Here is a 27,725-nt window from a genome sequence, read left to right as displayed (position 1 = left end):
TCAGATAGGAAAACCTGGTGGAGGAGAGGAAATATAGGAGGAAGGAAGCACAGAGAGAGCAATGCCTTCTGCTAATGACTGCATGTGTCAAGGCACTACCCTCCCAAAAGAAAAAGCAAACACAAAATTGTCTCTCATTTGGTTCTACTCCAGACTGGCATACTGGTTGTCATGACCTAAAAAGCTCCATCAGTGTGACCTGAGAGGACTGAAACAATGGAATCCTGATGGCACATTCTGGATTGGAATCTCATGCCAATATTCATTAATTGCATCTACATTATTATAGAAAGACTCTTGACAGAAATATGCTTTAAAACATGGCAACCAAGTCCCTGAGTGACACAGCCTGATGTGAAATTTGCCCTGTTTTGAAGAGAGGATTTGGCTGGGGTCAGACCACCACAGGTCCCTTTTGCCCCAAATTGTTCTGTTCTGTGATTTTTGTACACTCAACTCTATTCAGCAGGAATTCTGATCTCTTCTTATCTTGTCAGACCTCTACTTTTCATTTTCTTTTGCAATTATTAGAATTAAGAGTTAATAATACTATGTGATGCCTGCCTCATGTAATGGTGCCTAAATTTTTCTTCCTTTGGGTAAGAATTATTAACTTTATTAACTGATGAGAGTTGGCCATAGCTTCAACTCATCCACTGGAGATGGGGGAAAAAACTGTCAAAATCAGTCTTTGAATGATTTTTGGGGTGTTTAACCACTTGTTTTTATAACCAGTGTGATTTTGGAATGGCAGTTGAGCAATCAGATCACATTATGCACCATTGAAAGAAAAACATAAAGAAAAGAGGAGAACTGGGTTACCACTGTTACCCTACAAATGTTTGTTTACGTCGTCGTCTTTATCGTGCACATTCAGCATGGATTTGGCAGGACTATTTGATTTTAGATCCAAATTTCTTCGATATGCATGTCTAAGATAAGGTACATTCTGATACAAAACATACACATTTCACTATTTTAATACAGCAGTCCACACATTCCCATTACAGAGAGCAATATGGTTAGGACTACCAAAGTGCAAAGAAAGAAATTAATAGATATCACTGACACGACCCAGTTGCCCAAGCATAGGCAAGGCATGTTGCATATCTGAAATATCTACATAGAGAGAAGTCATGGGACCTAGAGACATCTATACAAAGACAGCTGCAGGAATATGGAGTTCTAGAAATGATATTAAGTGCCTTTTTTGAGGTAGCTTAGGTGATCCTCAAATAATGTTTAAGCCCACTGGGAAATAATGAGTGATAAATGGAATATGAAGCAGCACTTCAATCTTACCAAGAAAAAAAAATGTTTCTGTTATGTCCATCATTCTTGCTCCTTCTTGCTCCTGAGTGGTGCAGTATTTTCTGTGGCAAAACCCACAGCCGGTGCTCAGGTCCTGTGAACTCTGAAATTCAAATATTACTGTTTATCCTTTTTGTTGCCTTTGATTTGACCAAGAAAAGAGTCTTAAAAAAGCCCTTCTGAAGTTTAGGGGGGGAAATCCTCTGTTGGGGCTTGAGATCTCCCACCCGATGGAAGCTAGATGCTAAAACTCCCTCATAGAGAATGCAGAGGTAATGCCACAACGTGGACCCTTCCAGAACTCACTGCCAGCAGCCCCAAGCACAGAACGAGGGCTGAATCCAGCATCACTTATAGCACAGGGAGCATCTGCCTCCAAAATTACCCTACAAGAGCAGCCGATGCTCCAGCTCTGCACGTTTTTGCTGAAGTTCGAAAAGGTGGGTCCAAAACCCCAAAAGGAGATGCTGGAGTGCGTCCCTCCCTCCACCTGACCCCACGTAGCACGAAACGTTGCAATTGTCGGGTCTCCCAAAAAAGGAGCCGGTGGTCGGGAAGGGAGGTACAAGGAGCTCCGGGGCGGGTCTTGGGCAGGTGTGGGCGGGCTGAGAAGCATTTAGCAGCCCCGGCAGAGGGAGAAGAGGGGAGGATGCTGCAGAGGATGCGAAGTTTGTGCTGGTTGCTGCTGCTGCCTCTGGTGAGTGTCCGGCGGGATGGAGGCAGGGCGTTGCACATCTGGCTGCTGCCCGCAGCTGGAAGGATCCATCGCTGCACCACGAGCAGTCCTGGGGGGAATGAGAAAGGGGGGGAAGGTTGATCCAGAGGCAGGGTAACTTTTGTCTGAGCGGGGAGTGGACAGAAGGAAAGAGATGTAAGAGAAAGGAGGAAAAAAAAAAGGAAAAGAAAAAACAAGAGGAGGAGGAATAAAGCACATTTGTGAGTAAGGAGGTTAATTTCTGTTATTATTATTATTATTATTATCATAGTTTTCAAGACTTAAAATGTTATCAATATGTCTTTCAGTTCCCACTGATTAAAAGTGCAGTTTTCAAAGGATAGAAAAGCAATCCTAAATCAGAAACAGCTGTAGTATGGCTTCAGAGGGACAGGAAGGGACAGCTTGCTGTCTCCCTTGCCATATGAAAGGCTACTTTGCTGAGGAGGGAGAATAACTAGAAAGAAATACTTTCTCCTGATGGGTATGGGATATTTATCTCTTTGAGAGGGCACTGATGTTTTTACTCCTGAAGGCAGCTGCTTCTAACCAAGCAGGAGCACGAAGCATCTCGTGTCTGCTGTGCACTGGAGGCAGCAGGTGAGATTGTAATGTTAAGCACCAGGGAAGATGGATGAGCAGAGGGACATGTACAGAGAGTGTGTACATCCCTCTCTTGCCAGCTGCTGGGGTTGCCTGTGCTGATGAGCCACAGCAGGTGTAGGTGTAAGTAGAGTCATATCTCCTCTTCATTGGCCTCAAACCTTCGTTGTCTGCAAACCTTCCTGTGTGATTCTTGGGGGCTCATTAATTCTACTTTGAGCCATTTCGGAGTTAAATATTTAGCATAGACTGGGATTCAGGCTCCCTCTGTAGTCAATGAGGAGACCATTACCTTCCCTGGAGGCATTTCATCTTGTCCTGCAAAAGACAGATGGGGTGAATGCTCCTACAGAGCCTGATTTCTCCTAGTAATGCTAGATGGTCACAGACTGGATTCTGCCCTTCACTTTTAAAAGGTGAAAAGATGCTCATTCTTACCTGCCATCCTCTGGAACATTCACTTTTTCTCTGTATTTACTCAGTTTTATTTGCAAGCGTTATGATGTGGATTCTTGCTACATAAATCTTGTTACCTGTGGTTATTATTCAACCTGAATCATCCTGCTGCTACAGGTAGAGTGCCTTTGGCAGCTGGATGGCCCTTTTTACACATATCATTGGCACAGTGTATTCTTGCAGATGTCTGCAGAGCAGAGCTAACCTGATGTATCACGCACACCTGTGGGCTGCCACGCATTTTAACACATCAGCATACTGCAGCAGTCAGTTCCCATCATAAATGCCTTATTAGATGGGGTGAGAGAAGTCAAATGCCAGGTTAACAAACTGAATGCTCCGTGTAGGCTTTGTGATCGAATTATTGGTCACCTATGAACTCTGTCTGGGAAGAGTCAGCCACTAAATTCAGTGGCTTGCACACCTTAGAATTGGGCTGGTGGGGAGATCTGTACCCAAATCCCAGTTGTCAGAGAGGATCAGAGATCCTTGGATGTTTGGGGCAAGCAGTTTTATCACGTGTCAAAGGAACACATCAGAGAAGAGAAATAATCACAGTGCAGATTCTCCAAAGAGTTCTTCATTCAGATGTGAAAATGAACCAGAAGGGTAATCCTGAAAACTTCCTCTATGTATCGAGGCACTTCTGGCTCCTATCAGCTCCACAGGGAGCTGCATGTCACAAGAGCTCCTTTGTGCCTTGGAGAGTAGTCCTTGACATTAAAAATTATCATTTGCTTGTAAGTGACAAGCAACATTTCAGCAGTAGGTGCTGAAATGCATAAAAAAGACTTTTCCTGTCTTAAAGATCTCAGAATCTCAGGGAAAAGAGGAGGAGGCACTGAAAAGACACTGCATTCACCATCCATCCTGCTGAGCTGAACTGCTTTCTTCCTCAAACATTTAGCAGCTTTTCACATTTCTGGGAAAAGGCTTCTGTCTGGTTTAATGAGTGGAGGTGAGAATGGAAACAGAGGTGGGTTAGCACTGAGGTAGTAGGCACATAGATCCGAATCCATGGCGAGGTGCTGTGCTCCCAATAAAAGGGAGCTGGGTGCTTAAATTCCTAGCATAGCTACTATTCACTAATTTGAGTTTAAGGGATATGCATTTTTCTTCTAGGATCCAGTGACCTTAACTTCCCCATCCATAGGCAGCTGGAGGGGTGGAAGGAGCAGCTCAGGTGTTTTGTTCTGGAGGGAGCTAATGGAGGGAGACAGGTTCTGTATGGTGAGACTCTGTGTCCTCAAAGAGAGGTAAGAGAAATCCTTCCCTCGAACTGCCTGTCTGCCTTCACTGATTATCAAGGGAAGCTTGAATAAATCATCCAAAATTATCCATCAAAAACTTGGAATTAATGTCTAAAGCTACTCGCTTTGAGTCCCTTCATGCAACTGGGAAAGGGTAGAAAGGCTCCAAGAGCAATGGCTATGGCTTTGGTGGAGTAAGATTCCCAGTTAACTGTAACATCCAGCTTTCAGTTCCTTGGGATTAGGTGATATGATCCCCACCCTTAGGCTAATCCACTTTACACACAGCAATGGAGAAATTTCTCTTTAGTTTAAGCACTTGAAATAGCAGAGTGGAAAGATAGTGACGTGCTTCTATTCTTTACGTATTGGTAGTAATTAAAGGGTCTGTCAAATTTATGCTGGTAACACATTTGTTTTCATTTTCCTCAAGATAATACTAATTACACAGAGTTTACAAACAAAATAAGCTATTATATCTGTATTGTCACATACAGAATTACCTGTGAGTAATGGGTACATAATACGAATATACATACATTGACCATACACAGATATGTATGTATAAAAAACACTCTTCTGTACAAGGCTATGCAGTTAAGTACAGTCCCATAAATACAATCCAATACATAGGGGAGCATTCAAGCATTACTCCAATGTCTTAAAAGCAATCTTGAAGACATATTTCTCTAAACGACTGTAAGGCAATCAGTGTCTCATCTTCTCTTGTTCCATAGGTAATCGAGTTAGAAAGAGGAAACAAACACTGAAAATACCCTCTAGATAGTCATTTTAAGCCAAAAAGACTCCTGCAATAATCTATTTAACTGGCTGAAGAGAAAGATTGGAAATAGGACTTTACCTTTGGGGTTGGAAGTTTTGAGGATCGAGGCTATGTCAGAACTCTCAAGTTAAGGACAGGATTTTCTATGACAGCCAAACACGTTGTTGGTGACATTCCAATAAAATCAGAAATAGCAAACGGGTTTTGGATATGGTAGAAAAAAACTGGACACTGGCTGGTTTTTACATTCACTTTTAAGCTTTGATGGTAAGAAATTGAGGCTACAGTTTAATAGTTTCTTCCAGTTTTCCGATAGAACGGAATTCTGTCTCAAAATGATAGGATTGTTGGGGCTGGAAGGGACCTCTGGAGATCATCTCATCCGATCCCATTGCTAAAGCAGTTCACTACAGTAGGATGCACAGGAAAGTAGGTTTTTAATTTACCATGTTATAATACTCAGGCATCACTTATAGGCCATAATGGATAGGAAAATCCTCACTGCAGTGTGATGAAGTGGGTACTGAAATGAGCAGGAGCTTATGGATCTGTAGGTTTGCCTCAGCTCCTTTTGGAGTGCATGGGAACATCATCTCTCACTTGGATGTGGCCTGTGGCTGCAGTCTCAGAGCTTCCCAATTATCATTTGGATCTTTAAGAAAAGTGTCAGGCAGGTGGAGAGAATCAGAACTGATGGATGGTTTTGATGAGCTATATAGAACAGATTGAGAAGTTTATGAAAATGCCTGATGACTCCTTTGACTTCTTCGGTGATTAGAAGCATATTCAAATCTTTTTGTGAGCCGCCTTTCATCCTATGGACTTATTATATTCATCAACATTTCAACGTCGAAGAAAAAAGTATGCATTTTAGAGCACGTTTTGATCCTCTGAACTGTGTCTTCTACACTACTGGCCAACTTACACGACCATTGTGCAGTTAAAACCAGGCAGGGAATGCAGGATATTTGAACGTGGCTTTCTGTGTCTCAAAATACCAGGTAATTTTTAATTTACCAAGGTGGGAGTCTGTGTGATACGAAGGGCAAACAACTTCGGCTTGAATGTGGGAGAAAATATTCAGGCATCAGAGTCATATCAAGAGAAGCACAGATATAAGGAACAGGGAGTACGGAAACAATTTCAGATGAGATCTGAGAGATGAATGCAAACTGTAGAGACAGACTGAAAAAGCAGTAATGAATATTCTTAGTGAAGGATTTATGGACTTAATACATTATCTATTTTTCATATTTTAGACTTGAACTGCATCAGAAACTAACCAGATCACTAAAAGGACCATTGAGGTTCTTGAAATGTTTCCATCTTGCCAATAAATTCAGATTCCGTTTTTTTAATGAATTTTCAAAAAGATGAAGTGTTACCAAATTCCTCCTGGCTCTTTGATCCCACTGAATTGCAGTTTCAGAAGTGACTAATATATTAGTGCCCAGCTTTCTAGCATTTGCCTTATTTTTAGAGAGCATAGAATTCATCCTTATTTTTTTTCCCCACGTGTGATAATAGACTTTTTAATGACTGAAGATTTGTCTCTTCTGCGCCATCTGAATTATGGTTTCTCTACTCCACAACAGCCTTCAGGCACCATCTTTGGATGGGCTCTCACAAACGGCTGCATTTAACTGGTAAGAGATTTTGCAAGAGCTGCTCTCTTCCCAGGGCTTGCTAAATCTAATCTCCAACAGAAAAAAAATCAAAGCCCAGAGAGCCATTAGCTTGACTTTTCAAATTTGGTTAAGTCAGTGAAATTATAGAGGAAAAATTTTGCCTCTTACTATCACTGAATATACTGCTTAAGGTTTCAGTGCAGTATTGTTATGAATGAGTGCAAACACATAGTGTGTGTGGGACAAGCCGGGGATCATGAAAGATAGATACAGCACCCTGAAACGAGGTGGAGATGAGATGGGAGTTGGCTTCTTTTCCCAGGCAACAGCGACAGGACAAGAAGAAATGACATCCTGTTGCACTAAGGGAGGTTCAGGTTCGATATTTAGGAACGATTTCTTCCCCGGAGAAGTCAGGCACTGGAATGGTGGTGGGGTCACCATCCCTGGAGGTGTTCAAGAAACATTTAAATGTAGTACTAAGGTGGTTTAGTGGGCAATATTGGTGGTAGGTGGACGGTTGGACAAGATGATCTTGAAGATCTTGTCCAACCATAATGATTCTACGATGCTATGCTAATAAAATGTTGTTCAAGAGTAATTATAAATCTAAACTCTGGCTCTATGAACTGTCTCAGATTTTTAACATTCCCTGTCTTGTCATAAATAACTTTTTCGTGTTCACTTCTGATTATTTTTTTTTTTCAGGCAAGACTGTTTCAGTGGTTAGAACTCAAATGTAAGACACCCCTGTGAGCTCTGACTGGTTGCTGATGTTCAAGGCAGCTCAGTAGCTCAGCAATGCAAGACCTCATTCCTTTGAGTGCTGCCCACAGTGCTGCATGAAACAGCTGAGTTTTCTGTATAAGCCTTCTGGTGAAGATGCTCTATAATGGAATTTACAGTAAATTCAAAGCCAGGTTATTACCTTGCCAGCAGGAAATGATGATCACTGAAGTACCATTAAACCAGCCTCTTGGCTTATTACCATGGCAGTGAAGACTCTATCAGATCAGACAACTCGTCTTTGGCTCTTAAATTACCCCTTTATAAGGTGAACAGGAGAAATTCTTTTCCTACAAGGGCTCAGTGGTTATAGAAGATGTATCCAAAACTGCAGAACTATGTCCCTGAACTGGCAAAACAAGAAATGCAGGGCCCTTTACTTTCTAGAAAACCCCATCACCTCACCACTGCAGATACAGTTTAGAGCATCAACAGGCACTTTTATCTGGAGGCCCTGTGAGATTAATAAGAAAAAAATAAGTAAACCATACCTGACAAATCACAAGTAACATTCTACCCAGAAGGATTTTCACATTTCTTCAGCTGTAAAAATGGTTTAATTTATTTTATATGTGTCATTTGTCCTTTTTTTTTTTTTTTCTTTTTTTTTTTTTTTGTTATGTTACTTTCAGTAAGGCCTCAACACTGTTTCTTGACAACACCATCCTCATTTTTGCTTCTTGTAGAGCAGGCCATAGGTTACCTCTGTAACCGCACTTCATATTGATTTTCTACCACCAGACTATCAGAAATATTTTATCTATGCACTGGCATGTAACAAAAACTCTGGTTCTGATAAGTACAGACACCCTCACCCCAAATCCTATCCCTTAAAATCAAATAAAATGTGTGCATGCTAATTAATTGCTAAACCATTGACAGCAGAGGCGTTGACTACAATCTCACCAATGGTGAACATCAGCAGTAACAGTCCAAAAATTTCTGAAATAAATCCTAAAATTATGTTTCCTGATGATTCATCATTGCTGTCAGAGTCAAGACTACGTGGTCTAGGGATTTGCTCTGCTACAGTAATTCCTCTGTCGTGTGTAAAACCAATACACAACTTCCCTATAGGTAGAGCACAGGCTTCTACAACCACTATAAATTATTTTCACTCCGCTCACTTCAGTGCAGCTCTGAGTTACGGTGACTTAGGGACTGGTTTAGCAGGTGTGGATTTACCAAAAGAGGAAAAAAAGGAGATGCAGCCTCCTCCTTCAAGCAGCAGGCATTCTGGCACACGTTCCCCATTTGACAATGCATTTGGGAGAGCACAATTGCTCTGTTCCTCGTTATGTGTTCCACCTGTGAGCGCTACGTGTGTTGCTTAAGTTGGCCTTTGGAAAAAGGTATCTCTTCCCCCTTTGAGACCTTTTATTAGTAATTATTTTTCTGCTTTTACCCTTCCCTACACTTCTGGCATGAAGAGGAATGTTAAGTTAACCCATCTGTCCCCAAATGCTTTTATCTCAAAACCATTTTGATTCTCCATTCTTGGTTTTGATTTCATTTTTGTGCTCTGGCTTTTCAAGTCTTTTGGCAGAGGACTCAATATAGATATTGTAACTTTCAAATATCAAGCCTAAGAATAATCCATAAACTAAATTTCTCATTAACAGCAGCAGGATCTAGGAATTTCAGAAGATGAAATAATGACTTGCTTTCTGTCCATCTGACTCCATTCCTACAAGCAGAAGTAATGGATTTATGTAGTAATCATTTTCTTACTATTACTCAGACTTTTTGTTTGTTATGTAGACAACTGAAATGCATTTTAAATGGTAAAGTGATAAACGGGACTCAGATTAAATCTGAAAAATCACATTTCAGAGTTGTGTTACTACAGTAGAACAGCACAAGGTACTATTTTAAGAATAACTTATGCTGCTTTACAAAATGTATTTCAAATTACTGCTGGAGGGATATTATGCCTGAAAAAAAGCAATGCCTTAAATTTCTTTTCATACAGTGTCCTTAATCCTCTTTCTGTTCTAATATTAGGATGTATGAACCATCTCTAGAGACCCATAATTAAATGTGGTTTGTCCATGCTACTTTAAAACCCAAATGTAGGCACAATTTTTGAGGGTTTTTGGAGACAAATTTGTGTTCGTACTTTTTTATTCCTCTAGGCAGATAATTTTGTAAAAAAAAAATCTACATGGCTTCCAGTACCACCGTTCACTGAAAACATTCTGAAAGCCAATAAATCAACTTCCAGTGACTGAAATGGCAATAAAGCAGCAATGTTTTCATCTGCACTGTGTTTTCAAAGTCATTAGAGGTTTAGAATGGCCTACAGTCTTTCTCAGAAATCCTTCAATCCATCATTTCAATTAAAATCAGTGCCCTCAAAGCATTTGGCTTTATTTTGAATAGCTTGCATAAGAGCTGTACTATTCCATGATTCCACATGTCATGAAGATCCCTTCACTGTAGCCAGTGAAGACTGGTGATCTATTCATTTGTCTGAACATAGCTGATGTGCTTTCTAGGTTCTCTTGACTCTAATGACTTTGATTCACTTGCTTAAACATGCATGCATAGAACTATTTAAGACAACCCAGACAGAGTGCTTGAAATTTTTAATAGGTCTGGCAAAATTAACACAGGACTTACACAAGTGTATGGGAACTGTTGGTCACGGCCTGAACCTCTGATTGACCACCTGAGGAGAGCAATGAGTCAGCCCTGGGAGCACAGGTGAAGGCAATTCACCTGTGCTACCAGAAGGGGTGGAGCCTAGCTCCACCTCTCCTAGATCCCATTTAAGAGCTGATTACCTCTGAGGAAGGATGTCTTTCTGGAGATTGCTCCCTGTGGAGTTTGCTGTAAGCCTACGATACCAGTGAGCATTTATTTTGATTATCTTTCTATTGTGATAATCTTACTAAGTCTAACCTTTGTATACCTGCTGATTGTACAATAAAACTTTTGGGATACCCTATGTCACCCCAAATGTCATCGATCCTCCCTGGATAAGTGAAACATCCCTTGGATTTCTATTGACTGCAAAAGAAGCTTGAGTAACAAAGTCACACGCAGGCACCAGCAATATAGAATTTCTCAGAGTTTAATGGCTCCTAAAGAAATACCTGCTATCATTATCAGATGCTCTAGTCTACTAAGAGCATCTTCACAATAGAGCAGACATGATACAGAGGACCTGAAAGTTTCCAGAGTAGGTGACAGAGGCTAAGCAAAATACTTGAGAGTGCCTAAATGACATTAAGTATCTGTACATAAGAAATTGACCCAGTCAGTAGTGCTGGTGATGATTAGAAATCCACTTAGCTGATCAAATGTAGGTATCTTTATCTGAGAAATAATGTAATTCCTTCAACTCCAAAAGAAAATTATTTTTTTTTTCTTTTTTCCTCATCTGGTGAAATGGAAGTAGCACCACTGTGCATGTCCTCAGGAAGTATGGTGACAGAATCATGTAGTCGTTCAGTTCCAACTATGATCAAGAGTTTTTTCTAATTTCTATAAATACTTGGGCTTTAGTTTTGTTTATTGAAGTGCAAATGAACACTTAAGTTTTGTGAAAAACACAGATATAAGGAGGATCTGGTATAAAAGTCCAACTTCTAGAAAAGGTGTTACATAAACGGTACTACCATGGAAAATCCTATCAGGATGCATACCCACACATGTATATAAACTGATATATATTCAGGATCACAGCTTCCTTTTCTCCTTGTCCATCTTTCTGCCATTTATGCGTCCTGTTTGCAGAAAAATCTTCAGCTTGAGTCTGCAAAATATTTTACGTCAAATTACAAACCCTAAGTTACAAACTGGAAAGAAATCCTGCTCTGTTTGTTCTGGTAATCACTGGAATTTCTGGCTGTTTTGTCTTTGTCTTATTGAGGTTGTGGGAATCCATCCAGAATGCAAGATATTCCAGCAGGTGATGAAAGAAGAGGCACTCTGCTTAGAAAGGAACGAATCTGTTTCACCTGATCTTAAAGGTAATGGTCTTTATGGCCAAGATCTGATATTAATATGAATTGTATCAATTCTGATGTGTGAAGATATCAGTTGTTCTTTTGGGTCACAATTTGATTCTACACTCCTATCCTCTATTCCTATTTGGTATGAAGTGCTTCTCCCATTGGCTGAAGCTTTACCCCATCAGCTTTTAGACATCTTTAAAAGCTCAATGTCTAAGTCTTCTTAGATTCCCTTATAGTCAGTGGAGGAAGGTAGATGTCCCTAGAAAAATTTTCATTGCCTCTGGCTTAGATGGTTATTTTAGGATGTGATGAATCATTCTTTACAGTCACATTTCTCTTTACTATCTACAGGATGAGACTAAGATGATTAGTTCATACTCTGAAAAATTTAGATGCATAGTTTGGGTAGGAAAATCATACTTGGATTATTTAAAAAAACAAACAAACATTGAAATAGAAGAAGCTTCCAGAGAATATGCTAAAAACCATGCTCAAACTATATCATGTTGAAAATCATTCAAATTTTGGTGAAAATTCTATTTGCTAGAAGCAAAATAAATAAATAAATAAATCCCAACTTCTTCAAAATATTGTATTTCTACTTTTTTAAAGATTAGGTTGGGCTGGATGATCATGGAGGTCTTTTCCAACCTTGGTGATTCTATGATTCTGTTTTTTTCTGTAGTCTATCCAATTGCTTTGGTACCTGGCATTCTTCTAGTTCTCAACAATTTTATCTTATTGTTATTTTCCTCTCACACCTTCACCCCCTTTAATCGAGTCCAGAATAACTCCTGGATAGATTCTGTGCTGGGAACACCCACTAAAAGCCCTTCCCAAAACTCTGGTAGAAACCAGGCGTCTTCCACCATGATTTAATGAGCACTTTTTCCTCTTTGAAAGGTAGAGAAGTATGGTTTTTTTTTCCTTCAACAGAAAAATAATTGTGTGGTTCTAGAATCTTCTTCGTAGTAAAAGCCACTAAAAGAAATACAATTCCCTCAAATCCCTGTTAAATCCCTTATTAAAAATTCTTGAATCTTTCCAAGTGTGACTTTTTTTCTAGTGATTCCTTTCCACATTAATTCTCTAGAGATGTAAAGAATTTAACAAAAATCTCTTCTGCTTTTTATACCCTTTCTCAGTATAGTTTGAAATGAAACATGAGACCAGGAAAAACAGTTCATGCTCAACATTGTACCTATGGTACTTATCTCGTTGGTAGAAGTCCCTGACTTGTTTCTCGGTTTTCAGGAAATAAACTGAAATATCACAAATCATACTGAGTCCCTTCCTAGCAGAAGGGAATCAGAGGTGGAATTCATCTACATTGCAGAGTTTTTAATCTAAGGTTGTTACACATTGCTCTCGTTGTACACAGCAATGTCTATTGAGTGTCATCAGTAGAACCCAAGATATAATTCCTCTCTTCTTGAAGTATGTGAGTAAAACAGGTCAGTTGAATCAAGCTCTAAAAATGCCTATTGTTCTCTGCTGTCTAAAAAGGAAAGAGTGACTGAAGCAGTCTTAAATATTAATGATGTCAACATTCTTGATGCAATTGCTACTACAGTTGTCTATATGGAGTCTCAGGTTACTCCAGTTCCAGATCCAGTTCCACTCCCAAACAAGGATCTGTTGCTTAATCTCACATTGTTAAATAGGCTACATTTTTAACCAAGAGCTCCTTCATGGTTTTTTTTGAGTGCTTTTTAGAGGGACCCTTTTTCTCCTAAGACGTTTGGACCACTGCGTGTCTATGTGGAACTCAGCTTACCTAACTTTGTTCATTTGCAAATTAGCAGCCTAGTCTATAATCATCAGAGAGACCTGGGTAAGTGCAAGGAATGATTCATCCTGTCCTCAGAAGGGAGCCACCACTATATGGGATGAATCATCCACTGGAAGTCCCTGTCTCTTTATGCTGATTATAGGGGGAAAATAGCTAAGATTAGCTAATGTATTTTAGACAATTAAAATTAGAGATAATGAATCAGGGCTTCTATTTTCCCATATGGCAAATTGGGGATAGCGGGAATGTCATCCTCAGGAGAGTGGTGTGAGGATAACTTAGTGAGAGATTCTCAGGACTCTCCTTTCTGAAGCCAGAGAGGAAACTCTGCTTTGCTACAGGCAAGTAATATTGCTTCCACATTTCAGCTCCTGACAATTTTAGATTTGCCTTCTCATCAGTTACAGAGGAAACAGAAAAGAATCGGTAAAAGACAATAACACCTCCGAAAAGAAACTTGTGCACTGTTTTATATCTGCCTTATAACTGCCTGGAGATTAGTTTCTGCTACAGCATGATGCTGGCTTTTTTTTTTTTTTTTTAATTGTTTTGGGCACCTTTACGTAGTTGGTAATTTTTCTATGCTGCACCCACACCTGCTTGACAATAGCCACTGCATGACGGCAGCTGGAGTCTCAATGGGAGGCATCAGTGACAAAGCCATGATTAACAGTTACTTCTGATAGCACTTTTTATTGGACACATGGTGCTGTATCTTCAGTCAGCCACCTCTGGTGTGGGGAACATATGACTAAGAACCAGGCAGGTCTGCTCCTAATGATGGTTGTTTCAGAAGATGCTCAGAGAAGTTCTCTTGCTTTGGGATTGATCTAATGCCTATTGAAGTCCACTGCCAAAATGTTGGCTGACTAATAGTTGGATTTCACCCTCTATGGGTTTTTCTTTTAAGTCAGTTGAAATGGATAGACTTTAAATGCAAAATCAAGAAGTTAATGTTGGATTTTTCAAGTATTTTCATCTAGGTTTTCATCTAGACTCTGAAACCATCAATTAAAAATCTCAAGAGCTAATAATTATTCCATATTTTTATTTTATTGACTTCCGTTTTGTTTGGACAATAGAAAGAGCTGCAGTTGATTTGACTTTCAGATTGTATCTGCTTGAATTTCATGTACATTCTTTCCAAACAGAAGGTAGAAGTGCACTTGTGAAGAATGATACACTCAAGAGGAAGAGGAAACCAACAGAATCCTTCATTTGTAGAGCTTTGTGGCCTCCTGTGACTCTTTTTCATGCATACGAATAAGTGGGAAAGCCACAGACAATCTCATTATGGCAAATCAACTCTATGTAATTCCTTTACTTAGAATCATTTTTTTTTTCTTTCCAGGATGCGCCAGAGATTGGGATGGTCTAAGCTGTTGGCCCAGAGCTACTTTGGGGGAAATAGTTAAAATTCCTTGTCCAAGATTTTTTGAAGAAATCACCAATATCCATGGCAAGACTTTTTTCATATTCTTCTTATCTCTACATGCTTTAAAAATAAATTCTAATAGTTAAAGATTCAGTAACTTCCACATTTTCGTGATTCACAAAGCCATCCAATGTCAGCCAACGCAGGGTAATGATGCACATACACATCTTGGTTTATGGTGGATATTTGATACATTTTTGTTTCATGTGCAGTACTGAATTACCTAGTCTCCTTGATCTAAAAACTATGGGTAATTGCACAAGATTGCTGAGGTTATTATAATGGAATACATCATAGAATCACTGACTTATGAAGTCATGAAAAAAATTAAGTTTAGAAAGAACCTCCTAAGGTCAAGTCAGAGCAGGACCAAGTTCAAGAATTATATCTAACTTCAACACTAGATCAAGTGTCTCAGGGCTTTTTTCATACACGTGAATTATGTTGTAAATGCAGGATAGATTTCATAATTTGATTTCCTCTGTGTGAAGATTGAATTTACAGAAAGAACATCTGTATTACCTAAATGAAATTCTACTTCTTGAAATGAATGGGAATATCCGTGTTAATTTTCAAAGAATAAATGTTCAGATTATTAACTGTCTATAGCTAGTTGTGCTTAACATGACTAAATTGGCAAGGACCTAACTTAAGAATCAAAATTATTTCCTGTCAAAACATAAAAATAATTAACAGCAGAAAACAAACAAACAAAAACCAATGTAACATCCCCATCCTCTAATTAATTCTGATATATTTTGCCATTAAAGGCTTCCTTCAGAGAAACTGCACACAGGAGGCATATTGGTCAGAACCATTCCCATCATACGCTGTTGCCTGTGGATTTGATGAAGGTTCCAGCAAAGGTCCTGAGGATCAGGTGAGTTTTTATTTCCTGTTTGTGGACGTCTCCAAAACACACTCTCTTGTTTATGCTGAGTAGACAGATATTTCCATATATCTGAGCCCCATCAGAATTCAGTAATGACCTTTCTTCAGCGCTAAGTTCAAACCTATTAAGTAACAAATCAGACTTAATATAAAGCTCTCCATCCTCTGTTTCTCTTGGTGTTACTCAATAGATATCTGGCTAGATCACCTGTCCTGTCCAACAGAATTTGTTTCTCTGAGAGATAGGATTTGAATCCACATCATCTTCCAAGGAAGACTTCCAACCTGCCACAGGAAACCTCTGAGTGTGGTTCCAGTGCTTCACACTGCATTGGTGGTGGTAGTTCTTCAGTGGATGAGCTTTGCTTTGTGGCTGAAGGGTATTTATTTCTAAAGCCATGCTCACTGCCTCTGTCTCGTGAGTCCTGATCTTTGCTAAATGGAACATGAGAGAACAGGGTGGATTCCCATTCTGCATTGGGCAAGGCTCCTACGTCTCATACAAATGCACTAGACCCTGTATCATAACAGCTCACTCCTCTTACTGTGGTATTTTGGTAGAAGCAATGGATATCTCTCCAATCTGGGAAAGAAAAGACTAACTCATCCTTGTGTGTGGTCAGTCATGACTCCACGGTGGAAAAAGGTGATTAGCCATGGATCAAAGCAAGACAGAAGAGGTCGAACAAGACTGTCTTCATTAACACTCCAGCTTTTTTTGTTTTCTGTAAGCCATTTGGCTCTTGAGGTGTAATTGTTCAAACACAGAAGTAATAGTTCAATTATCTGAGTCTTTAGGGAGTATAGACATAGATGGATTCATCCATTTGTTTCCATAAAGTTGGAAACAAAAGCATGATTGTAATAGGTAGTAGAAATATCTGGAGCAAAATTTCCCGACCGCAAACCAAACAATATAAATATTTCTCTGCTATGTGGAGAAGCTGAAAAGAAAAATGCTTTAAAAACCCTTCAGGTTTGTTATCTCAGTCATACCCTGAAGGTCCATAAAGAGAAGATGAGATCAAAAAGCTCTACTGTTCTGTAAACAGAAGGAAGCAGGTGATAAGAATCCCACTTATGTTCTATGAGGACTACATGTTTTATATTTTCTATCTTCAGTGAAGCATCTTCTGTATACAGCGTTGATTTTTATCTACCCTAGAAGAATATATAAAGCCCATCAAAACACTTCCGTATTCAGCTGAAGAAGCTGTCTTCTAATTTGAACCTTTGTTTTGAAAATTCCGTATAAAACATAAGCGGTATTTCAGAAACACCAGGATGATTCCTACGTTGTCAGGGTTACCTGACTTATTTACAGATCTACTTAAAATTGCTAATATATTGCCTCAGCCTAGAAATGCTGTCTTTGGAGAAACAGATTGGATCAATTAGAGAACAAAGTGTCCACTGCATTTCCAAGGAGGAAAATTCAGAAACTTGGTTTCTTGAGATTTTGAATAATCAAGGGATCCTGTAGTAAATCAGAATAAAATGTGCATATTGCTATTGAATGAACTACTTGTCCAAGGAATTAAAGATAGTGAGGTTACTTTCATGGCTTTAATTTTCTCACTTTCATGGTGCCATGAGAATTTTTCACAGAGTTCTGGTTTCCTCACCTTGCCACATGCAAGTTGTATTCCTTTTTTAACCATAGCTCAAATCAGCATGAAACATCCCTTGACCCAAAAGGAGTACAGTATGGCTCTTATCTAAAGGTGCTGATTCACAAATCACCCAACAGCAGGTTATGCATCCTCAAATCCACATATACCTACAGGATAAATTGTAGTTATTTAACAAAATTAACATGCTCCAACTATTTTATGGTGACTATTTTGAATGAACTAAAGCAATATGTAAGGGATGGGACTGAGGGAAATTGTATCTTATTGAAGCACACCCGTATGCATGCTGCATAACCACCAGCATCAGTGTGTGTTCTCTTTTTCTCATAGAAATCATATTATTCTGCATTTTGGCGTGTCTACACTGCTGGCTATGCAGCATCAGTGACTTCACTCATTACAGCTCTAATTGTCTTTGCTGCCTTCAGGTAAAAATAATTGGTCTCTTTTCAGGATGTCTGTAGACAGCCTCATCCTAATTCCTTTCAAACTATCTGTGTTTTTGTTTTTATCTATTTTTAAACCTTTTTCAGATGTTATACTGTCAGTGGCAATGAGTTCTTCTATATTCATGTGGTGTCATTTCCCCCCTGATGCTAAAACACTAAAGCTGGCAGGACAGTTTGTCTCGGTCTCTTTAATTGCACCATACAGTAGAAATGCTCCAAGCTGTTTTTGCTATTAACATAAATATTCCTCCAGTATATAGCAGGACAAACTGTACAGAAACTTAGTATGTCTCATTTCCTAAAACTGTAGTCACTATAAGCTGTTCATTCCTTCTGTGAAAGACATTATCAGGAGCAATGGAGAGAGGTTCAAAGACATTTATATGTCATGTTTGATAATGGTAGATATTTGGAAATGAATCCTGCTTTTGACTGGCTTCAATGCACCTGGACAAAAGCCTTAAGCTTGATCTCCAGGCAAGAGAACAGACAACAGAAGCAACTTCCTAGATGGAGTGGGCAGTCTCTCTCTTATAGAGAAACCCAGGATGTAGAGGCTGATACACTCAAATCTTGAAGGAGATTCCTTCATCATCCTTCATCCATCATTCCCACATCATCATGTGGGCAGGACCATGTAGGGGAATTTGAACTTGGAAAGTGTCTGAAGTAATCCTGTATTCCTATCTGAGTTTTGATGAGACCATGAAAAATGCCTCTTGAAAAACAATTTCCCTTTTCTTTTTCCATGTCAGAAAATTCCATTGTACACGGAATTACATCCATATGCACCTGTTTGTCTCCTTTATCCTGAGAGCAATTGCTGTTTTCACCAAAGATGCCGTTTTGTTTGCAGATGAAACTATGGACCACTGCCTGATGTCAACGGTACTAAATTTCCACGCTCTCTTTTCTTGAGTTAATATTTAATTCGTGACTCGAAGAGAACATAGAGATTTCTTAATCCCATTTCTCTTCATTTTGCAAGAACTGTAATCTTAAAACAAGCAATATCACAAGCCATGAGATCAAGTGCTATGGGTTACATTCAGCTGTAGTATATAATGTACAACCTCGCTGAGTCTAATGGAGCAGTATCCATTTTTATCATATAATCATATATATAATAAGATATTCTGATTCATTCAAACTTCTGAAACCTTGTATTAAATTCCTCAGTTTCTGTTTGGCAAAATTTAATTTTGCTTATACTTTGTTGAGAACTAAAACCCAATGGAGAGTACATCTAATAATTTTTTTCTGCCTTTCCATTTCCAGGTAGCTTGTAAGGCTGCAGTGGCATTCTTCCAGTTCAGTATTTTAGCCAATTTCTTCTGGCTTCTTATTGAAGGAATATACCTTCAGACACTGCTTTTGCTGACCTTTGTTTCAGACAAGCAATACGTATGGTGGTTCATCTTTGCTGGCTGGGGTTTGTACTGTTTTCCACTTTGTGCTGTTTACTATTTCTACTTACTTTTAGAACTAAATAAAATATTCTGAGGTTTTCTTTGATAATTTCCTTTGAAGAAAGGTACCTTTTCACGCAGGGGCACTACATTAAAACTATACCATTATTCATATTTCTTATCTTGTTAGATATTTCATCATTTAAAACTTGGAAGAAGGTAGAGTGGGTCATTAGAAGCATTAGGATACTCCTACTCAAAAGACTGCTGCACTCCTCTTTATGACTGGAATTAATTGCATGCAACTAAAGTCATTACAAGTTAATCATCTAACCTAAGCTATCTCTCCAGGTTTCTCCTGCAGTCAGTAGGGTGAGGTAGGCATGCTGTGGTGGTGATTAATCTGTTCCTCAAGCAGATGACTAATGTGCCTGGATAACAGCCTGAAAACATCTCGTCTCCCTCCACTGACTAAAGAAGTTTGAATGACCAACTTTAAGTTGACACTTTGTTTTTATGAGGCAGAAGGAGGTTAATCTGAGATTGCATGATGTCAAGTTTAGGAATCAATAATTTATTTATTTATTTATTTTTTTCCAGAGACATTCTCTGTCTTTAAGGAATCTTTTGAGTTTATACATAAATTTAAAATATCCCCCACTATCAGAATAGGTGCATTTAATGCATAAAATTTCAGTGCAGAGAATTGCTTACTGCAACTCTTATCTTCTTGTACCTCACTTCAGCTATTCTAAAATAGAGACACTTAAATAGAGAGATTATGCAGCTTTTTTATTTTGAGAGTGAAATCCAAATTCTCACAAGTTACATTATAATTTTCCCATCTTCTCCAGATTCTCAGACTTGATTTGACTTTATTAAAAAGAAAACAACTCAATTTTATAACAGGGATATTAATTTGGAGCTACTCAAATTATGATTGCCAGAAACTAAGCACTTAGGTTCTGATTAAAAACAGCTAACATGAAATAACAAAGAAACACCTCAATTAATACTGCAGCAATGCTCATGTCCTATAATCCATCAAAAGTAAGAAATGTCTAGGGGCAACTCAGGTCTTAGGTATTATGAATACAAATATTTCTCTTTGTTAATTAAAATGTCTTCTCTATCTGAACATTTAAAACTATGTTTTGAAATTACAGTTCCACAACACCCCCAGTTCTCTTTCATTTTGGTTTCATGCTGCTATTCTACACGGATTTTTTTTTTCTCTGAACTGAGAGTTAAGTTTTCTATAATTTGACTTGTCCATTGTCTGTGTTTTAATGGGGCATCCAATCTGCTGCATTCTGTCAATAAAATGGAAACTTTATTCTTTCAATAAAGTTTCCATGGAACACAGCATTAAAATATATATTTTCCATATTGATTTGCCCAGGAGCTCCCACTGCTGTGATGCTTACTTGGGTCCTCACAAGACTCCATCAACAAAACACAGGGTAAGTCAGTGTTTGAGTAAGGAAGCCAAGGTCATCTAAATTTATATTATATTTTGATTTACGAACAGGTAAAAAAAAGTAGAAGTTAAGAACAGATAAACAAGAATATTGTTCCAAAGGTGTGCCTCTAATCTTTAAACTTCACAAGAATGCAAGAAAATAGTTTTCAGACCTCTAATTTTGATGTACGTATATTGAGTAATTAAAACTGAAAATGCCATAGCAAGAGTTGAAATTGTTTTGTTTCCCAATGCTCAATCCTTGAAATAACTGCACTTTAAGGAAATCAGTGCTTCTGTTTAAAAACAGCCATGAATTTCTAGCCTTAACCTTTTCAAACCTGCACCTCCCAAAGACATTGTTACGTCTTTATAGGTAGTTTTGTGTGTTATTTTCCTTCAGTTCCTTTTCATTGTTATTTTTTGTCTTTGAACTAAATGCCAATTATAAACAGTGGACTGTTTATACAAAGAGCTGCCCTGAATGCCCTCGTGTCACTTCATATGGATGATAAGTTGGAAGAGATACTATTTCATACCTACCTTGTCAGGACTCGATTTGGTGATGCAGAAATAATAAGTCCTATAGCCCACAAACTGTGTTTTGTTCTCATCTAATTACTGCAGCATATCTGCAGTAGACGTTCTCCACTGTAATACTTCATAAGTGGTCATCCTTTCCACAGTATGTGCACAGAAGGGTGTGAGAAGGATTTCATTTTTCCTCCTTTCCTGTTGCTCCTCTTCCAAAGAATGACCAGACTGCTGGGTTTATTTGTTGAATCTGTAGTAGAAGAACCTGGCACAATTGCAAAGGTATTATAAATAAAGCTCAGAAGGAAGTTGGAGAGTGTGAACAAGCTCTGACAAAGTTCTCCCAGTTGAAGAGCCCAAGGAAGCTGTGGATGCTCCATCCCTGCAGGCACTCAAGGCCAGGCTGGATGTGGCTCTGGGCAGCACGGTCTGCTGGTTGGTGACCCTGCACATAGCAGGGGGTTGGGACTGGATGAGCATTGTGGACCTTTGCAACCTTTGCAACCCAGGCCATTCTATGATTCTATGAAGAGGAGACTGAAGAGTGCTGGAACTTTGAGTGCTCTTCCAGCAAAGTCACTACCCACACTGTTTTCTTCTCTAGTATACTTGTATGTCCGTTATAAAAAAGAGATTAATAACATCCTGTTATGCTGCAAAGGTAGTGTAGTGGAATAGCTCCAATGAAGACGTTTATAGAGCTGGAACATTTTCCCTGCAGACACTGTCATTCATATGGTTGCTCCTCTGATATCAGATGTAGTTTCAAACCACAGTATCAGAACCGCTCTTTTCTTATCCAACAACTAATTCACAAGCCTAACAATCTGAACTTACGTTAAAGATACTCATTACACTCAGACATGCTGGGTTAAGCCATCATCTGTAAGCTCCAACATTATTCAGCTCACTGTCCTGTGTCACAAAACTGGAAAAGAAAAGGAAGGAATAAATTTCCTTTAAATTGAACTGCACATAAATTTTCTGGGAGGTATCAGGGAAAGAATACTGGTAGAGGTCTTGGAGTTATCATTTAAAACAGTGTCTCCATCACTTTCCTAATCAGTAACAGAAATAGTTCTGTGTGTTGTGAAAAGTTCAAATGGTGTAGGTAACATTATTGCTTTTGTTTGCCTTTTCAGATGTTGGGATGATGATGAAAATGGAGTGGTGTTATGGATCATCAAGGGCCCCATTCTGTTAACTGTACTGGTATGTTTCTGCAATTTTTTCTTCAGTATGTTCTAAAATCTGACAGCTATACTAGTGTTTCTTTCCCGTAAAGTGGAAAAAAACAATGCCATATGCCATATTTGATTTTTTTTTTTTTTTTTTTGAATGTCAAGAAGTTGGAAATTATAGTGTTGGTTGGTTTTTTTTTCCCCAAAAATCCTAAATCCCAACTGAGGAGGTATGTCATACATTTTCTGGAGTCATCCTAGGACATTACAGAACCACTTTGACACATCCACTCCATATACTATGTTCTTGCCTGCGTCTCTGTGTTCTATTTCTGAAGAAAGGATATCCATCTTGGCATAGATACCTCATAGATAATACGAAACTGATTTAATTCAAGAAATATCTGTAGATCATTTTATCTAGGGTATATTTACAATAAGTTCTTGTGATGTAAACTCAAGACAAAAATTGTCTCATGTGCAAATTCATTCAATCCAAATTTAGGAATAAAATAGTATGTCATTTAAGACCGTGTCTATTATAATCTCTGTTATAATTAATGAAGGAAACTGGAGGGACTACTTAAACTAAAGAATCTTCTAAGACTTGACAACGAATGCAAGAAGATAATATCAGACACACAGCAATACTGAGATTTGTATACTTGATTCATCCAGCAAAATTTTGATCATATCTTTATACATAGCTATATATTGGTGGGAGAAAGTAATATTATTTCTAACAATATACTAATACGATCTGAGAGCAAATGTCTACTGTTTATATATTTCCTATTAGTAAGGATTTTTAGTTAATTTGTATCAATTGACGATACTTCCTGACTTGTAGAAAATTTACAGATTCTGTCTTGCCTTTTCAGATTAACTTCATTATATTTATTAATGTCATCAGAATTCTAGTCCATAAATTGAAATCTCAAGAGGGAGGGGGGAGCAATTCAAGCCACTTTGTGTAAGTATTGTAGGATGTCTTGAAATTTACCCATTTACAGGCAAGGAAACAAATGTTTTCCTGGTTACAATAAAAAAAGAGAAGTCCTCAGAAGAAATAGTAAAAATAAACTTGCCTTTTTATCCCAAATATCACAAGTCTCTGCTTTGGGAGGAGGCAGGGGGAGGCATGGGAGGGGGTGGAGGGTGAGAAGAGAAGTCTAATGCAAAGTACTACAGCTGCAAAAAGATCAAACTTGAATGAGTAAATATATTCAGGTAATGCATCCATAATGCATCTTGCTTCCAGACAATTCCACACAGACAGGGAAAGAAGCAGATAATTTTCATTAAATCCTCAACAGTAACATGCTATTAGTCTACTAATGACTGAATGTAGTCTGCCTTGTTTACTAACCCCTTTAAAATCAACGTGGATCTCAGTGATGCAGTCAGAGGACTAGCAAGATATTTGATTCATCCCAAGATGTCTTTTAGTTACAGTGCAAGACTATGCCCTTTTGGAATGATCTGAACATCAAGCAGAAAACCCTAGGGTATTGTCCATGGCACTAGCACCAATGCTTAAGCAACAGATTCAAGTTTCATGGACAGTAATAATCAGATCATCCTTGGCAGTTGTGGAAGTTTAGGCATTTACATGGTAGAACCCTTCAAGGGATTGAGACTGGTCTCAGGAGGGTGGATTAGAATGCCCAGTTTGGTGCCTCAATCGTTGTATGTTTAGTATGGAGAAGAACACATAAGGATCATTCTGAAATACTTACATACTGATTTGTTCATCTTTGCTGGCCAGATGCTGACAGTGAGAGTGCCAGAAAGCAATCTTTCCACAACTTCGTTGGATATAGTTGCATCCATTCTGATCTGTAGTAAAATTTGTTCCAACAAAACTGTTGTCACTAATTTCACACATGTAAAAATGCCTTGTTCTTTGATCCTTGACTTGCCAGGAGACTTGCTAAATCTACGTTACTCTTGATCCCACTCTTTGGAGTGCACTACATCGTATTTGCATTTTTCCCAGAGAGCACTGGTTTGGAAGCTCGACTTTACATTGAGCTAGGCTTGGGTTCCTTTCAGGTAAGCAGAACAAAAAGTTTATGAGTCCTGAGAGGTTTGGTCTGAAGCATCGCACTATTTCATTATTTAGGTTGACTATCAGAGTAGGTGTTAATAATGTGTCTAAATTCAGCGCACACATTCCATCTCACTCTCAAACAAGCTCTTTCTCTTGTTTGCTCCCCTATCTTACTATTTAAAATCTCACAGTACTTCTTAGTTCTGACTCATTCTTTATATCATAAAAAGATGTACCTACATTTATGGAAGAACAGTGACTGAGTGCCACAAAGATCAGCCTGTGGATTAAGAAGGACTGAATGAAAATAATTCCACATGTAACAAAGAGGACGATAAGAGGATTGAAAACATAATGATAATATATAGCAATCTATTCTGCTCTTACCCTTCATCAATAGTGAGTCCATCATCTAAACAGGTCCCTGTCTCCTTTTCCATGTTGGACACTGTTTGGATAAATATCTATTGGCCTAAGCCAAATCTGTGCCATGGACCATATTAATAATTTACCAAATTGATAATTTAACAGTGGTCAGGGCTGTGACTACCAGTGTTAGCACAGTCTGCAGAATGGTTTGGATGTGGGCTGGCTAACATTAATAATATTATAAATATTCTGGATTCTGCTGAGACATTGAATCCAGATATGAAAACCCAGTAAATAGTGCCGTGTCACCTAAATCAGAACAGAAAAATATATACTGTTGCTGTCTTACTCAAATTTTGAATAAAAGATGATGTTTTTCCCTGTTTCTATGCTCCAAATCACAGTGGTTAATTTTTTTCTCTATTCTCCCTGTCCTAGGGCTTTTTTGTTGCACTACTATATTGCTTCTCAAATGCGGAGGTGAGTAGCAAGTATATGAGATTATCAAAACCTCTGAAAATAATGGATATCTCTTATTTTTGATTTTTTTTTTCTGTTTCCAGAATGGATCTGTGCTTTGATCTGTTCCTGAATGCAGAAATACCCAAAACTCTTTTTCCCTTAGTTCCTTTTTTGATTCTAATTGTATTCAAATAGTTTTGGAAGAAGGACAGCTGAACAGGCTATGAAGCAGTGACCCTTTACAAACTGTTGGTGACTTTACTGTCAAGGGACATTTGCTCTGCTTTACCTCTGATAGTTATCACAATGTCTCAATGGAAAGCCTATAACACTGCCTTCAGGTTTATTTTCTCCCACAAGTTTATTTCCCTTCAATTTTCCAGTAAATAAGCAATGGCCAATAGTAACTCCCCTGTATTCTTCTGTATTTTGGAAACTGTTTATTTTTCAATGTGAATGTGGATGTAGTTTCAGTCCTTCTAAAACTGCATTAAGGCTTAATCTTGATTGATGTGAGTGAATCTAGGCCTTATAGCCATGCTATAAAATATTGGTATATTTTATCTTCATCGCTCACTCTGTCTTTATTTTCTGATTATTTGTTTTTAAATTCCTTCTCTGTAGGTTCAAAGTGAACTCAAGAAGCAGCTGTGCAAATGGCAGTATCAAGAATACCTGAGCTTCACACACAAACATGGGACTGTGTCCAGAGAAAACAGTCCAGTCAACTATGTCACTCAGTTATCACTGCTTGAAAAAATCAGTCCAAAAAGGAAAACACGTGCCTATCAGAACGGCGTAACTTCTGTCTGAACTTATCTAGCAGGCGGAGTTGCTGTGAATGCACTAAGGCATGGCCAATTTGGATTCTTTGCGGCTTTCAAAGATTCAAACAGTCACAGAATAACTTGGATTGGACTTTAAATATCATCTAGTTCCAATTCCCTTGCCATGAGGTCATTGCAAGCCACCAGATTAGGCTGCCCAAGGCCCCATCAAACCTGGCCTTGGGCACCTCCATGGATGGGGCACTCTCTGGGCAGCACTGCCAGGGCCTCACTGCTCTCTAAGTAAAGAATTTCTTCCTAACATCTGACTTAAACCTCTCCTCCTTCAGTTTAAAGCCATTTCCCCTTGTCCTATCACTATCAAGTTGTGTACAAAAGTCAGTCCCCCTCCTTCTTATGCGTTCCGTTCAAGTACTGAAGGCCACACTGAGGTCTCCTCGGAGCATTCTCTTCTCCAGGCTGAGCAAGCCCAACTCCCTCAGCCTTTCTTCACATCAGAGGTGCTCCAGGCCTCTGATCATGGAGAAGGTCTCCTCTGGAGCCTCATGGTCTCCTCTGGACCAGTTCCATCCACTCCAACCCACTCCAACAACTTCCCATAGCATCCACAGATTTCTAAAAATTTCCTACCCTGAATGTGAGCTTTTCTCACCTGGTACATATTAGCATCACAACTCTTGTTCCCACCCTCCCTAAACGTACAAAATCCCGTTATTTTTTCATTGTTGTTGTGAAATGAGAGACCTATAGCTCTTGGACATGAATAGGTTAACACCCAAATTAAAGAAATTCATTTCTTCCATGTCCAGCACTTCTGTCACATCTTTGCCAGTGTTTCCTGAAATCTCCAGTTTTTAGGAGTTCTGTAATTAATCTTTATTTGAGAGAGCTATAGTGTGGCAATGGCTGGCGACAATTACATTATCTGCTTGGTTTTTGTTTTTTTTTTTTTCCTTTTGTGCCTGTACAATGGAGAGATTAAGTCAGGCCAGAGGACCCGAAATCTTTTTTTTTCCATGATGAAAGCTGAAGTAGCTGAACATTAGGAAGATTATGTGTGTGTACAAAGGAAGAACACACAGCAAACCTTATCCCAGCTGGTCTACCTTGAGTTCAGAATAATTTACAAGCCTTGTGTATCTGTGACAAGACGCTGGTCCTTGTGTAGCTGCCATAAACCTTATGTTGCAATATCCTTGAAGGTTAGCTGGATCCATCAATTAAATCCACAGATAAACTGTTTTTCTGAGTTTTTGGGTCCTCCTTTGGAGGATGAACTTATCTTCTGTGATTGCTGTGTTGATTTCACTTCTGCCTACCATTTCTCAGCTCATTACCACTTTAATGAAGAATGTGTTTGAGGTCAGAAGTGATGCAGAGTATGGTCTAATAAATGAGGTCAAATTAACACTGTGCTAATAGCACTACATCACTTTCAGGATGGCCTTTCTCTTTCTGTGGGACTGAGTTGGGTTCTACATCAAATTCTCCAAAATAATGTACAAAAGGTATTCAGAACACATCTGTAGTTCATTACAAGGTAGGACCATTCCCAAAAGTGCCTGCATCCAGTCTTGAAAGCAGCGCTAAAGATTCTGGCCATTCAAGTACAGGCTACACTTTCCATGATCTGGAATATCAGTTTAGCTTCAAAAAGTAGAGCTCTTGCCCCTTTTTGTTTTTTTGACTGAACTCTCGGTTGATTATTTTGGCCAGGAGACATTTGACTGTGGAAAACTCTTGATTTTTTAGCCTCATGGCTACAGCAGAG

The 27,725-nt window shown here is 38.7% G+C and overlaps 1 protein-coding gene across 1 annotated transcript; it reads left to right on the top strand.

Annotated features, from left to right (window-relative positions):
* The first annotated feature begins 1,960 nt into the window (after positions 1-1,960).
* On the top strand, positions 1,961-25,979 carry LOC100550646 (vasoactive intestinal polypeptide receptor 1-like). Its single transcript, XM_003206903.5, has 13 exons — positions 1,961-2,008; positions 11,411-11,510; positions 14,639-14,746; positions 15,493-15,602; positions 17,578-17,675; positions 18,452-18,584; positions 18,975-19,128; positions 20,508-20,568; positions 22,244-22,313; positions 23,164-23,255; positions 24,208-24,337; positions 25,143-25,184; positions 25,791-25,979. The coding sequence occupies exons 1-13, from the start codon at positions 1,961-1,963 to the stop codon at positions 25,977-25,979; spliced, it is 1,335 nt and encodes a 444-aa protein (XP_003206951.3).
* Positions 25,980-27,725: the final 1,746 nt, after the last annotated feature.

This window comes from Meleagris gallopavo, chromosome 6 (assembly GCF_905368555.1).
Source record: "Meleagris gallopavo chromosome 6, MGAL_WU_HG_1.1, whole genome shotgun sequence".
Classification (NCBI taxonomy): Eukaryota; Metazoa; Chordata; class Aves; order Galliformes; family Phasianidae; genus Meleagris; species Meleagris gallopavo.
Note: the sequence above shows the minus strand (reverse complement) of the source record. Positions and strands in the feature narration are given on the sequence as shown.

What these genes read in the sequence shown, in the direction of transcription:
- LOC100550646 (XM_003206903.5), top strand. Translation starts at nt 1,961, where the DNA reads ATGCTGCAGAGGATGCGAAGTTTGTGCTGGTTGCTGCTGCTGCCTCTG. An exon ending in ATTGTCTTTGCTGCCTTCAG is followed by an intron (nt 17,676 to 18,451) that starts GTAAAAATAATT and finishes TTTCCATGTCAG; the next exon opens with AAAATTCCATTGTACACGGA. An exon ending in CTCCATCAACAAAACACAGG is followed by an intron (nt 20,569 to 22,243) that starts GTAAGTCAGTGT and finishes TTGCCTTTTCAG; the next exon opens with ATGTTGGGATGATGATGAAA.